The sequence below is a fragment of the Echiichthys vipera genome (assembly GCF_963691815.1).
Source record: "Echiichthys vipera genome assembly, chromosome: 15".
NCBI lineage: Eukaryota > Metazoa > Chordata > Actinopteri > Perciformes > Trachinidae > Echiichthys > Echiichthys vipera.
Window position 1 is genome coordinate 10,507,074 of NC_139840.1, and position 12,820 is coordinate 10,519,893.

General features: G+C 40.6%; 2 protein-coding genes across 2 annotated transcripts in view; one reads left to right on the forward strand and one right to left on the reverse strand.

Annotated features, from left to right (window-relative positions):
* colec12 (collectin sub-family member 12) overlaps positions 1-3,454 on the reverse strand; it is a 31,734-nt gene extending 28,280 nt beyond the window's left edge. The window contains exon 1 of the mRNA XM_083928847.1: positions 3,067-3,454. Coding sequence (XP_083784973.1) covers positions 3,067-3,073 — 7 coding nt within the window. The 5' untranslated portion in view covers positions 3,074-3,454. The remainder of the gene's footprint in view (positions 1-3,066) is intronic.
* A 5,094-nt stretch (positions 3,455-8,548) lies between these two features.
* Positions 8,549-12,670, forward strand: clul1 (clusterin-like 1 (retinal)). Its single transcript, XM_083929107.1, has 8 exons — positions 8,549-8,679; positions 8,948-9,096; positions 9,194-9,364; positions 10,158-10,596; positions 11,417-11,539; positions 11,639-11,853; positions 12,147-12,325; positions 12,538-12,670. The coding sequence occupies exons 1-8, from the start codon at positions 8,577-8,579 to the stop codon at positions 12,548-12,550; spliced, it is 1,392 nt and encodes a 463-aa protein (XP_083785233.1). The 5' UTR covers positions 8,549-8,576; the 3' UTR covers positions 12,551-12,670.
* Positions 12,671-12,820: the final 150 nt, after the last annotated feature.

Genomic DNA, 12,820 nt, shown 5'->3' on the forward strand with positions numbered 1-12,820 from the left:
GTTGCATATATTCATTTTTCAAATCTTTTATGGCCACGATGATACAGAACTTGTTCCACCCGTGTTTCAGTCCACTGAAGCCATTCTTTGTGCTTGATATTAAACACATAAATATACCCTGTCTCGCTCAGATCAGCTCAGATCTTTTAAGTAAACTCTTATTCTTTCACTCTGTAGGGTTATTCTCATCCATGACCTGACAGGCCCCGAGCTTCGTCTCCTCTCAAGCAGCTCTTACGTCTGTGGGAAAGAACCCTTGTTGACTTCAAAGCTTTTTTTTTTCTGTCATCTTCCATGGCCAGTGAAAATAAAGAAACTCCACATGTTCCGAACATCTTTGGGGAAAAAACACCCCCACTTCGTATGAAATGTCACAAGCAGTGAGATGTTGGATTTGAGAGCAATGGCTGTCTGTCAGAGAAGTACAGGTGAATGAAGAAAGCTTTTTCATGTTGTACCGTATGTCTCCTGAGCCTGAGCTTAATCGATAGGACTGTCCAGAAATGACTGTTTCTGGGGCTTAAAGCAGCGAGAACAGCCACTTCCTCATGATGGAGAGCAGAGCTAAGAGGTGACAAGAACGATCTAAACAATCTCCTGCATGACCTGGAACGATCCGCTCTGCACGTTAAACACGCCTCTTCTCTGTCTGTTTTTAAATCACTTCTTAAAAACCCATCTCTTCTCCGTGGCCTTTGACACCCAGTAAGATGTCCACTTTATTTACTTGATTTAATTTCATATTTTGATTGCTTTTACTGCGTGGCTATTATTTTTTACTCATGTTTTATGTCTTTTCATTTATTGTTGTGTTTTATATGTAATTTTGCGCCTCATGTGAGCTGTTATGTCTTTTATTTATGACTTATTTGTTCTTCTGTACAGCACATTGGTCAATTTTGGTTGTTTTAAAGTGCTTAACAAATAAAGTTGGATTAGACTTGATTGGATAAACAGTTGTAAATATTCTGAAACCACATCTTACTTGAGGAATTTGACTTTCCCAATACCCCCGATACGTTGTTTCCTGTTTGTTTCTAAGCAGCATGATGTGTCCCATTACAATGGTAATGTTACCGTAAGTCTGTCTGGCTTTTTAACAGCCATTTGGGGAAATGGAGTTGATCATATTTTGCCAAAGGGGTTGAAAACGGAATGAATTTAAATAAGATAAGTGAGTAATTAGTACCCCCCAAGACCCCGACCCCGGGATAAGCGGTTGAAGATGAATGAATGATGGGTAATTAGTATTTTTGGGAGGAATATTGTAGCATGGGGCCATTATACTTGAGGAGGATTGCTCAACATCACAGGAGTAGATTCCAGTGAGCACTGATCTGGGGGTGTATTTGCAGGTGAAAGCATCATCTTGGCTAAATTTGGATGAAAAGTGAACAGTGTTTAAACATCTAAATCACAAAGAACTCTTTGTTAAACAGCATTTCAATGACTATTTCAATTTATATTTAGCATCTGCTTCACGCTGGAATGTAGTAAGTGAAATCTAGTGACCATAACTCACTCTCTGACCAATCTTAGCTTTAACCTACACGTCTTTTAGCCTCCAAATAAGTGCTCACTGGGAGAAATGACATAATAACACAATATGACTTTTTTTCTTTATGAAAATCACCATTGCACCCTGTAAAATGTTAGTATTTGTCTTTGTAATGGCAATGTGTAATGTAATGGCAATGTGTAATGTAATGTAATTGTCAATAATCAAAACAACTTTACCAACTGTTTCAGGCAAAGTTCCGTTGATCATTTATTAAGTTTTTGCAGTTTGAAAAACAAATATGAAGTCTTTTTCTTGTTTTTTAACTAAAATAATAATAATAATAATAATAATAAATTATGTCTGATGAGGACAAGAAGTTCCAGAAAAATACAAGTTAAGTGGACATGAATAAGATAATCTATCAAAACAAGCTTAAAAGTCTTTGTGTTGTATTTTGCGGTATATCCATCCTACGCAAACAAGCAAACAAATACTTAAGAAGACATGTTTCCTGCTGCCTCTGGTGAAAAGCAGCAGACCCTGCCAGCTGCTAGTATACCTGTCTACTTGCACGTATTTAAAGCCCCCCCCCCCCCCCCAAAAAAAAAATCTGGAATAAATCAAATACACAAAAGAAATAAAAGCTCCCACTACAGTCCTCTACAACTAATACATAATGGTGTTTATGTTAAGTCCCATTACCTCTTGCTGGAACGACAGTAGCAACAGAAAGTGGGCAACATGGTGGTTACATCACAGATCTACTGAGCTGAGAGTTGTTCATATTCATGCTCACAATGCAGAGCGCTGTGTTAGTATTGTGATGGACCACAGGGTGGCAGGAGTCACAGTGTTTGTATGATGTTAGAATGGACCATGAGTATAGGTAAGAATGACATGCGTGATGTTTATTAAGCAGCGTTCAAAACATCAGGTCATGTGAGATTCACATCTGGCCAAACTTAAAGTGAACCTTTATTTAATCCATGAGTTGTTAGCCACTGACCACCATGAGTCATGCACTTCTGGATCTCCTATATTCCGTGTAATGTGTTCAAAGCCAAGTGAAGTGTCCGCTGGAGTCTTTCTTTTTACCACATTAAAGCTGTCGATGCACTTTGAGTTAAGCCTGGCTCAGTGTTTCCTTCATCTGACACATTTTTGATCAAACTTCAAGTCTTCAAGAGCAAGGGAAAAGGAAAATAAAGCACTAAAAAAAAAAAAACAATGTTATATTTCATTAGTAACGCAAAGTGATCAAACACTTGCTCTCTTGGTGAAGCTGTAATCATGTTTTTTGGCCTCTGTTGTGAATAGTTCTGACAGTGTAGGCTAGTGTTTGATGTGCAGCAGCAACCAGATGCAAAACAATCCGGAGCAGAGTCCCCTAATTGAAACCAGATGTGAGACGCGAGTTGTAGCCCACGCATTCCTCACGTCTCAGGCTGCGAGAAGGAGGCAGAAAAGTGACAAAGAGAGCGCGAGAGGAATGTTGCACGAGCAGAAAATAGATCAAGTGATCGTAAATGAAACGGCGGCGAGCGCCTCGCTTGATTTCAGCCTACCTTTCATTGTGTTTTACAGGACTCTACCGTCGGGAAGCTGTTGTTTGAAGTCACATCCACAGCATCGCAATGGCATTTGCCCAAAAAGCTCCCTTTGAGCGCACGGCGCCACGGATCTGCGCGTATCCCCAGAATATCCACTGTTTGTTGGAGCAGTGAAGAAGAAGAATTCAAAGCTCCATCCGTGACTTTTTACGCAGCGCAGGTAACTTCGGGCACGCACCTCAGATGCTGCAGCAAAAAGGGGGAATGAACTTTGTTGCAAGTAGGGAATGCAAGTAGGAGTTGCAAGAGGAAAAAAAAAAAAACGTGTGCAGCCTATCTGGTAGTTTGGAAAGATGCTGAGGTGAGGGTGTATCCCTGTGCAGCTCAGCACTCTGGTGGTACCCGCAGCTGTAACCGGAGAAACTGAAAAAGTGAAGGAATCCAAACGTGAGAGGAAGTGGTGCGCCCGTAGGGCTGCTCGGAGAAACCACGTGTTCCCACATCTGTGCGCCCCTGTGTGTGTGTGTGTGTGTGTGTGTGTGTGTGTGTGTGTGTGTGTGTGTGTGTGTGTGTGTGCGCGTGTTTAATATTGCGCCCAATCACGCTGAATAAGCACCAGTAGTAACAGTGTTTGGACAATATAGAAAAGCAGCTATTAACAGGTAGGCTAAGAACAGGTACTGGCACTTTCAAAATAAAAGCAGTCCTGTTGTTGGTTTTGATGCATCTTTTAAAACGCATTCCCATGACAATGGCATACTGCAGGGGGGGTCTTAAAATCAAATCAAAGCCACTTTCTTGACAATGGAGAATTAATTGAGATTACCTCAATTTGAATATTGAATATTGAATATTGAATAGAGGGGAAATGTGTCGAGTCAGCACCTGAAGCTAAAGTTTGTTTCTTCCTTTGTAGATGTAATTCTTATTTTGATAACACTGGCTCTGCTTCACATGTTTAAAAAAGCACTTTTTTTGTTTTTACAAAGTGGAGTACATTCATATAGAAATTTGTCTTATTTAAGTTTTTATTTAAAATATGTGATTAAATAAAAATACCACAATTACTTTTACATGAATATTACATTCTCACTATAAGGTTGTGCCGTGTTTAATTACCAAAGTGGAGAAACTCTTCGAGCCTGCACAACAGGACTATATCATTATTATTATTATTTTGCCACGTAGAGGCAAGCTGTAAAATTGACATAAGGAATGTGTTAGTTGCCTATGTACACATCCAGCAGACAGGGAGCAACATCATCATTCATTTGGAGTCGTGTTTCTGGCCACCAAGTCCAATATTCGCTCTCTTTTAGCCCTGTCTTTTGGTCTCTACCAACTCTTGCAGAAGATATGCATCTTTAGCCGCTTAACGCCCCACTATTCACCACCAGCTATAGTGCCTAACTGTGTCTGTCTACAGTTTGGGGTACGGTGGGTTTATAAGAGCTTTTTCACTGAAAACAGCTGTCTGCTGCAGCTGAAAACACTGATGAGAGCGGCGGGACTGAAGCAAAACAGCATAGATGAAAATTCTGCTGCTAAAAATATTCTGCAGCAGACTCAGACGGTAATTATTTGTAGGTTTTTCCCTTCAAGAGACACCTTTCCCATGATACATAGTCATCTGATGTATTGTTAATATAAACATATTAATTAGGCAGCTTTGAATTAAACACATTGACCGACACATCATCGCCTGTTCACAGAAGACAATTACACAAAATCTAAAGTATATATATTTTTAACATCTGCTCTTTGTAGACCATGAAGTTGACTGAAAGGCAAAAATATCCCTCATGATATCACTGTTGGGAGTTTCCAGTCTCACACACTTGTTGCATGCTCATCGTTGTATTCTAGGCTGAGGAAATGCTGATCTTTTCAGTTGAACAAGCTACAATTTGACATCATTTACAACAATCCTGTTCCCTCAGACAAAACTCAACACAGCTCTCAGACCTATTGGTTCCCTGTCGTTAACTGTTCATCCCATCATCAGATCTCTGTAAAGCAGTTTATCACCTGCACCTGTAAATCTCTTTAGTGCAGGACTCCATGCTTTGAACACAAAACTTAACACAAGACCACATCGTGAGCCGGTTATATGGACCTGCTGCTACAACAGAGTTTATAAATCTCTCTAAAAACTTAAAAGTGCACTTAAAGAGGGCATCAGATTAAGAAAACAATACATTTCTCCTGGATCAATTCCTTAAGTTCTACTTGAATGTTTTAATGATTTGCCTTTGTTCCTTTGCTTGCGTGCATGAAGCCCCAGACCTTTTTTTTTTACTGTCAACTGTTTTACGTTTAGGTCAACCACAGGAGAACATTGGAAGACCGTTTCTCCCTGCAGTGTTATAGGAACCAGGTGTTGAAGGTGTCAGCGAGGCTGCAGACTGAGCTGAAACACTGGCTGTTTTCGATTATTATCCAGTGAGGACCCTATTTTCTGGGTCATAGAATTCAAAGAGGGCACATTTTTGAGGTAGATGGGGCACCAGTGAAGAGACGGGGACAGAGGAACCCTTTCACCCCGAGTCCCTCACATTCCAGGAGCGGAGATGCTAAACAGCTTCCTACTGAGAGGAATGTTTCCTTATACTAAAAATACTCTGGATTCACACCTGGGCACGGATCTAAGAATAGCTGGTGGTAATTTATACATGACAGACTGAAGTTACACTTCAAAATATGGGCTAAGTTAACATGGGCTGGCTGCATATTTACAGAAGCGTATGTGTTGAAAGGAAGCAGCTCTCATGAGGTCAGCACATGGCTCAGGGCCAGCAAAACAGCCTTCTCTCATCTCATTGGTTCATTACTACAAGGTTCACAATAAAAATCCAGCACTGATAAATTCACTCCTCTAATAAATACCAGAAACACTTTGATTTAAATAGACCTCTGTGACGACACCGCCTCTGTGTACGTGAGGATTAAGACGTGTGTGTGTGCGCGTTTGTGTGTGTCAGTGCAACCCACAACAGTTTATAAAGACATATGTGTCGATATGATATTTCTGTGTATTATGAACTTTTTCAAAACACTTTTCAAATTAAACAGCTGTTTTTAAATGCTTTAGTCAATATTTGAGATAGATATGTTTTTCTTTAACTGAAAGACAATATGACTGATGGATATTTAATTAAAGGTTGAATATGTAGAATCTTTATTAAAAGCTATATTTAAAAAAAAAATTAATACACCCATGGGGCGTTTTGAGGGATATAGAATAAAAGTATTGCTTTTCTCTAAAAATATATATATTTAGACTGAATTCAATATTCAATATGTTCACGTTTTCTGACGGGTTTGACAATAACTTTCTGTCACGTTCTGTTTACATTGTACCAGTCAATAGCAGCCGGCATTGCGGGTTGCCAGGGTTATCTGTTGTTGGGTGCAGCTACTGTAGGCTAGCACTGGTAAAATGGAGTTTACCAATCCTGCAGCTGCGTTATTTGTCCCAGCAGTTGAGTGACTGCAGATGGGCGAAAAACATGAGTCAATAAAGGCCAAGCATTCACTCGATGGACTGAGATAAAATAGTTAAACGGCATTAAAACATGCGCCAAAATGGCTACGTTTCTCCTTGATCGGTAAGCTAACTTAGCTCTAACGGTAATGGCTAACGTAACTGTCCTCTAATACTTGTTTTTATGGTGCGATTTGCCGGAGGGGATGGGTTCAAACAGGCTCAAACAGACTCCAGTCTCCTGTAGGCAACTCGACCTAAAAACGAACCTGGCAACTCAACTGGAATTATTTTTTGTTGTTGCGACTATATCTTGAGACACTAGATGGTGGTGTTCTGCTCATTCTCCATATTCAGCCTTTAATTTCCCTTCCCTGTTGTTTTATTTGCACATTTAAAAAAAAAAAACCATAAAGATCAGACAGGGAGAAATGAAAAATGAATAAAGAACATGTACAGGTGAGGTAGAAACCCACTAAAAACTTCACTTATATAACCTTATAACCTGATATGTGTACAGAAAGTTATGTAAGTATAATTAGCTTCTGAACTGGTCTTAAGCTGATGTTAATACATGTTTCCCGAGTATAAACACAAGGCCAGGTCTGACATGACTAAGCAACCTCTTATGCAAAACAAACCCCTCTGGCAGCGTGTTGAATGCTGGATTAACGGGCATCGACATCAAGCAGAGACTGTAATAGGATGAAGCTCGAGTGGAAGGAGCACAAATAGACCCAATCAGGTCAACATAAACTTCACGCCTACTGTCCACACAGAGCTCTTTGTTTATTCCTGCCAGGGGAGAAGCACCTTCAGTCATCTACTGGTATGTTTTTTATGTTGTGATGGTCACTTGGGGCCTTCTTTGTCTTTTTTGATTAGTCATAACCTTGTATTTTGTATTGAACTTGAGTTAAATTGAATATTTTATTAGTATCGTGATGTATTTTTAGGGTAGGATGTCACTACAGGGAATATTAGTTTGATAAATTCACATTTTCAGTATGTTTGCTGTACTTTAAAGTGATATTTTGGATTGTGATTGTTTCTGCAACAGCAGTTATTAACTTTGCATTTCTAATTCAGGATGATACATTTGTGTAAAGATGCACATGTGTCTGTTATAAACAACAGCTAAATATGTTGTGAGCAGGATATAATAGAGCAGCTGATTATACCATTAGCTTAAACCCATAATGAAATAAGTCAAATGCAGTACACTGTAAATCCCTGCTAGATGCAAACTTGTGTAACTCCTCGTGTGGCTTAACTGGGACAGGTTGGATTTAGCGTGTTTACAATTGTTTGCAATTTAAAGCAGTACAAATGCAAAATGAGATGTACACATTATGATAACAGAAAGAAGCCGTAAATATTACAATTCAGCTTTTGTGATGTAGCCTGACCCCATGTCACAGCAGATGGTCGAGACATAAACACAGCCGGCCAAGTTTTGAAGCTGAGGTGAGCCCAGTGATGTATCTTATCAGGTGTCTCACTCCCCACTGTTGACCTCTGACTGCTTAAGTAAAAAACAAAAACAAAACAAGGGCTGTTATAAGCGAGCCTAATAAATAAGAGTGAACCCAGAAAGTGAGAAAGCCTTCAGAGTATTCAGCAATTCATCAAAGCATATAAACAATAACCTGTTTTATGATATATTTTATACATAACTGCTTTAACTGCACATGGACTATTAGAGGTCTCTGTAGTCCAGCCAACTAAAAAATGATCTGTTCCAGGTCCAGGTATTATCTGAGATCAGGGACATATGACTGGAGTGTTTTTAAGGCCAGACCACTTGGTGGTCTAGCACCACCAAGTGGCAGACCTGCTCATGACCATGTACAGTTGTTACAATTGTTGACGTTGAATCATGCTCAGGCTCAAATCCTATTAGCTTTCTGGGCCAGATTAGATAGCACCTGTTGTTTTTGTTTTCTTAACACACTTAAATGTATTTATCCGTACCAATAACCTCACTTGTCCCTGTCCTTTCAGAGGGATTTTTTCTTCTTCTGAGACTCTGAGCTCAATAATGAAGCTCCTGCTCGGTTTGGTTGTTCTGGCGGTGACGCTGGGGGTCCTTTATTCTGCCCCAGAAGACCCACCCACAGGCGTCTCAGAGGACACCTTAAAAGGTGAGTCAGCACCTATAGTCAGCACAGAGGAATCTAAATATATCTTTATTTTACTTGACTTCTTTTGAAGGGGGACGTTTGATGCTTTGTACCATAGTTTTATCAGCAGTCACACAGCAAAGGTAGACTCTCTAAGAGCTCACTTTTCTGATGTATACAGTAAAAACAGTGGCATCAAAACACTCATTTGGTAAATTTGTTGAAATTGTTTCACTAAATTAGTATACATCTCACCCAGGTTGTTTTTTTTGTGCTTCTTCTCTCTCAGAATTGTCCCTAAATGGGGAGAAGCTGGTGGATGAGGAGTTGAGGAGAGCTCTGTACGGGGTGAAGCAGATGAGGGAGGTGCTGTGGAAGAACGAGCAGAAGCACGAACACCTCATGAAGTCCCTCCGAAACAGCAGCGACAAGAAGAAGGCGAGACCAACATTAACCTTTCAAATAAAGAAAGCCAGACAGAAAGCAAAGATAGCTCATTTAAAAAATACTAAAATGTGTCCCTCTCTGTCACCAGGGGGCAGACCAACTGGCCAAAGAGGTGACTGAAAAACTGGAGGAGGCAGAGGAGCAGTGTAAAGACTCCCTGCAGTCTGAGTGGGAGGAGTGCAGACCCTGTTTGGAAGATGCATGCAAAAACTTCTACGCCTCCACCTGCCGCAGGGGATTTGGCATCTTCCATGCCAAGGTATAAAACTACAGCTCGGACTTTAACCTCCAAACTCTTGTAGAAATACTGATAAAAATAATAAAATTGTACGATTGTCAGTTGAAACCTTACCCTTTTTTAGAATCCAATTTGTTGCCTTAGACTTAGACTTAAACTCCTCTTTATTGATCCCTTTGGGCTGACTCAAAGGGATCAATTGAAATTGAAATTGAATTTCCAGCAGCTTTCACAACACTTGTGTAGAAAAAAGGGGAGTGTAAGAAACACTGTATAAGATAAACATTAAACTCTTAGCTAAATAAATATAGAAGGTAACACAATATACAGTAAACAATAAACTCCTAGTTTAATATAGCATTTAAACAATAAACAATAGACTCAAAGTTAGATATATAAAGTAGAGAGAGAAAAGAATGTAAGTAAAATAAAAAAACAATAACATTATTTCAAACACTATATAAACATGTTAGATGAAGGAACGTGTTATTGAGTAAAATGACCTGTATGCATTTGAAATGAATGAAAGTAGCACAGTCAATGATTCAATATGGCTTTGAAAGGTAAATGTGGCACAACAATCACATAATCTGCCTCATAATGGTTGCCTCACATTTTACATTTTATTTGAATACTTTTTGAGGTCTGAAGAGTAAGAACTATACATTGTTAAACAAGAATAGAGCAGTAGAAATGAGCAAAAAGAAAGCTTGTTTTCTCTTCTGCTGAACCCCAGTCATCTTGGGACCCCAAGTTTAGCAAATACAGACGTACACAAAAGTGAACTCACCTCCACTACTTTTTTATTCTGTAGGTGGAGAACTTCTTCCGCAGAGTGTCCAGGCGCTTTGGTCCCCGCGAGCCTCGCATGGATCCAGCAGACATCCTTGTGAATCAGGGCCCTGACGACACTGACACTGAGGTTGACCGCATCGAGGACTCCTTCAACCGCCTGAGCAGCAAGGTGGGCATGCTGGTGAACCGCAGCATCGCCCTGGTCTCCAGGATGAGCAGCAGGCTCGACAGTGTCCTGCAGAGGGCCTTCCTGAACAACAGCGACATCCTGATGGAGGAGACCAACTCCGATCCCTACGACCCCAGCCGGGACTCAGGCTTCTTGCAGGGTGTGGGGTTGGAGGAGGTGCTGGACTCCTTCTTTGACTTTGGCAAGAGTGTGGTGGAGGAGTTTGGAGCCGTGGTGACCCAGGCGTTTGACGACATCCACGAGAAAGTGAAGGAAGAGAAGAAGAAAGGTAGTAGGGGCAAGGGGCAGGAGCGAGTTGGTGCAAGTTAGGCCCAAATATGTCTTAAAGGTCCCATATTGTAAAAGTGAGATTCCCTGTCTTTTTTTATTATAGAGCAGGTCAAGGTGCTATATAAATACTGTCAAAGTATCAAAACCCTCAATCCACGGAGTAATGCACACAGCCCTTATTTAGAGTACTTCTGTACGGTTGCGATGTACTATACACACACACACACATATACACACATACACACATATAGATATAATTCGGTAGAAAGTGATGCAGCCATGTTGATACAGTCATTCCCCGGCTGCAATCAGAGCAGACTGGGAGCGGGCCTTAAAGTGACAGGTGCAAAACTGGAGCTTATCAGACAGCCGGTGAATACAGATATATTCAGACAGGCAGAAAATAATGTGTTTTGTGAGCATTAAAGCATGTAAACCTGTAGTTTCTAGTAGAAACCCAAAATACAAGTACAAACCTGAAATTGAGCATAATATTGGACCTTTAATATATCCTATAACTACTGAATTTTCTGGTTGCGTGTGCAAATTGATACCAGCTGCTGCGGAAATGAAAACCTGCAAAGTAGGGTTGGTGCATGGTGGAGGGTACTACTGGGTTAGAGCAACTGTAATCTTCAAAACTGTTGCAACACCAAATCCAGAGATAGATGTGGTGACGTTTCATATTTGAAAGTATATCACAGAGAGGCTATTTGTTACTTTTGACTAATATTAAGGTGTAACAACGAACATCTAAACACAATGCCAATCAACAAAAAAATTAATCTAATTGTTAAATATTTTTCTGTCCGGTGCAGGGAGGGAAAGGCTCTCCAGTTTCTTGCAGAACAGGAAGTTATGCCGAGACCTTCGCAAACAGACTTCAGAGTGCTGGCAGCTGCAGAGCCAGTGTGAGGCCTGCCAGGGAGCTCTGCTCACAGGTGAAGCACCACCACCTTCACAGCTCGTGTTTACCTCAGCCGACATCTTTACATACACCTGACCGCTCCTCCTCTTCCTCTTCCCGTCTGTCTCACAAGAGTGCCCCAGTGTTCGGGAGCTGCACGTGGAGCTGGATGAGGTCAACCAGCTGCTGGACGCATCCAAAGAGCAGTACGATGAGATCTTGTCTATTGTCCAGCACCACACAGAGGAAACCATCAACTGGCTTAGCAACATGGCCGCTGAATTCAGCTGGTTGGCTGAGGCTGTGAGCAACAGCAGCGCTCCTGAAAACATCTTCCGTATCACCATGGTGAGTCGTGAAGGAAAAGATGGAAAAGGCAGATTAACAGTGTGTATGATCAGGACAGTGAGAGAGAAAAGTCTTCAAATTTGATTATTTTAAAGTTTTTACCAAGTCTGTCTGTGATTATTTAATCATATTTTGGAACCTTTAGACATTACAAACACATATACTTCTAATTATAAAACATAAACAAACAAGCTACGTGGAGAAACATCTTTCAGATAGGTGGGAACAATTTTAGTCACCATCCAATAACTGAGATTGACAGTGGGTGTATAATCACTTCGTGCACCCTCCAGGTGGCGCCAAAGAGCCAAGACAAAGAGAATGGTTCTGTGACTGAGACCAAGGTGGAGGTAAACATCCTCAACTCTCCTCCACTTATCTTCTCTGTTCCTGGGGAGCTGGAGCTACAGGACCCGGCCTTCATTCAGTTTGTGGCACAGGAGGCTCTGAACAAGTACAAGGAGATAGCCAGGTGAGAATTTACTGATAGCTGCCATCCATCGACCCATACCAATATCTTTCTACTGTTGATATTCGTAGAAAAAAAATGCACGAAAGAAGAAAAAACATATGCTGTCATTAGATACTGAGCTGCAGGTAAGTGTGCTTTATTATTTCTGAACTTTATTCTGATATTTACTGCTATACTAATCAGACATATATGTATTCTGTCTTTCTTCACAGGTATGATGAGTAAAACTACCACGTCTCCTTTTCTAGACTTCTACCAGCACCTTCTCTGTAAACAGAACTAGCTTGTGTTCCTGTAGTAGGCATAATCTCGTTGAAATGTAAATATACTTAAATGTAATCTGCCATTTATTGATTGGAAATATGAGGACATATGTCATACCTGTTGTCACATGGTGAACACAAATAAAAATAAATAAAATGCAAGAAAGCGTGACTTGATTCAAAACGCGAAAGGCAGATGCGTCCCATTCGTAAACGTCTCACAGGGGCTCTT

Coding starts and splice junctions, on each gene's coding strand:
- clul1 (XM_083929107.1), top strand. CDS start 8,577: ATGAAGCTCCTGCTCGGTTTGGTTGTTCTGGCGGTGACGCTGGGGGTC. Junction 8,680..8,947: donor CTCAGAGGACACCTTAAAAG/GTGAGTCAGCAC, acceptor CTTCTCTCTCAG/AATTGTCCCTAAATGGGGAG. Junction 9,365..10,157: donor TTGGCATCTTCCATGCCAAG/GTATAAAACTAC, acceptor TTTATTCTGTAG/GTGGAGAACTTCTTCCGCAG.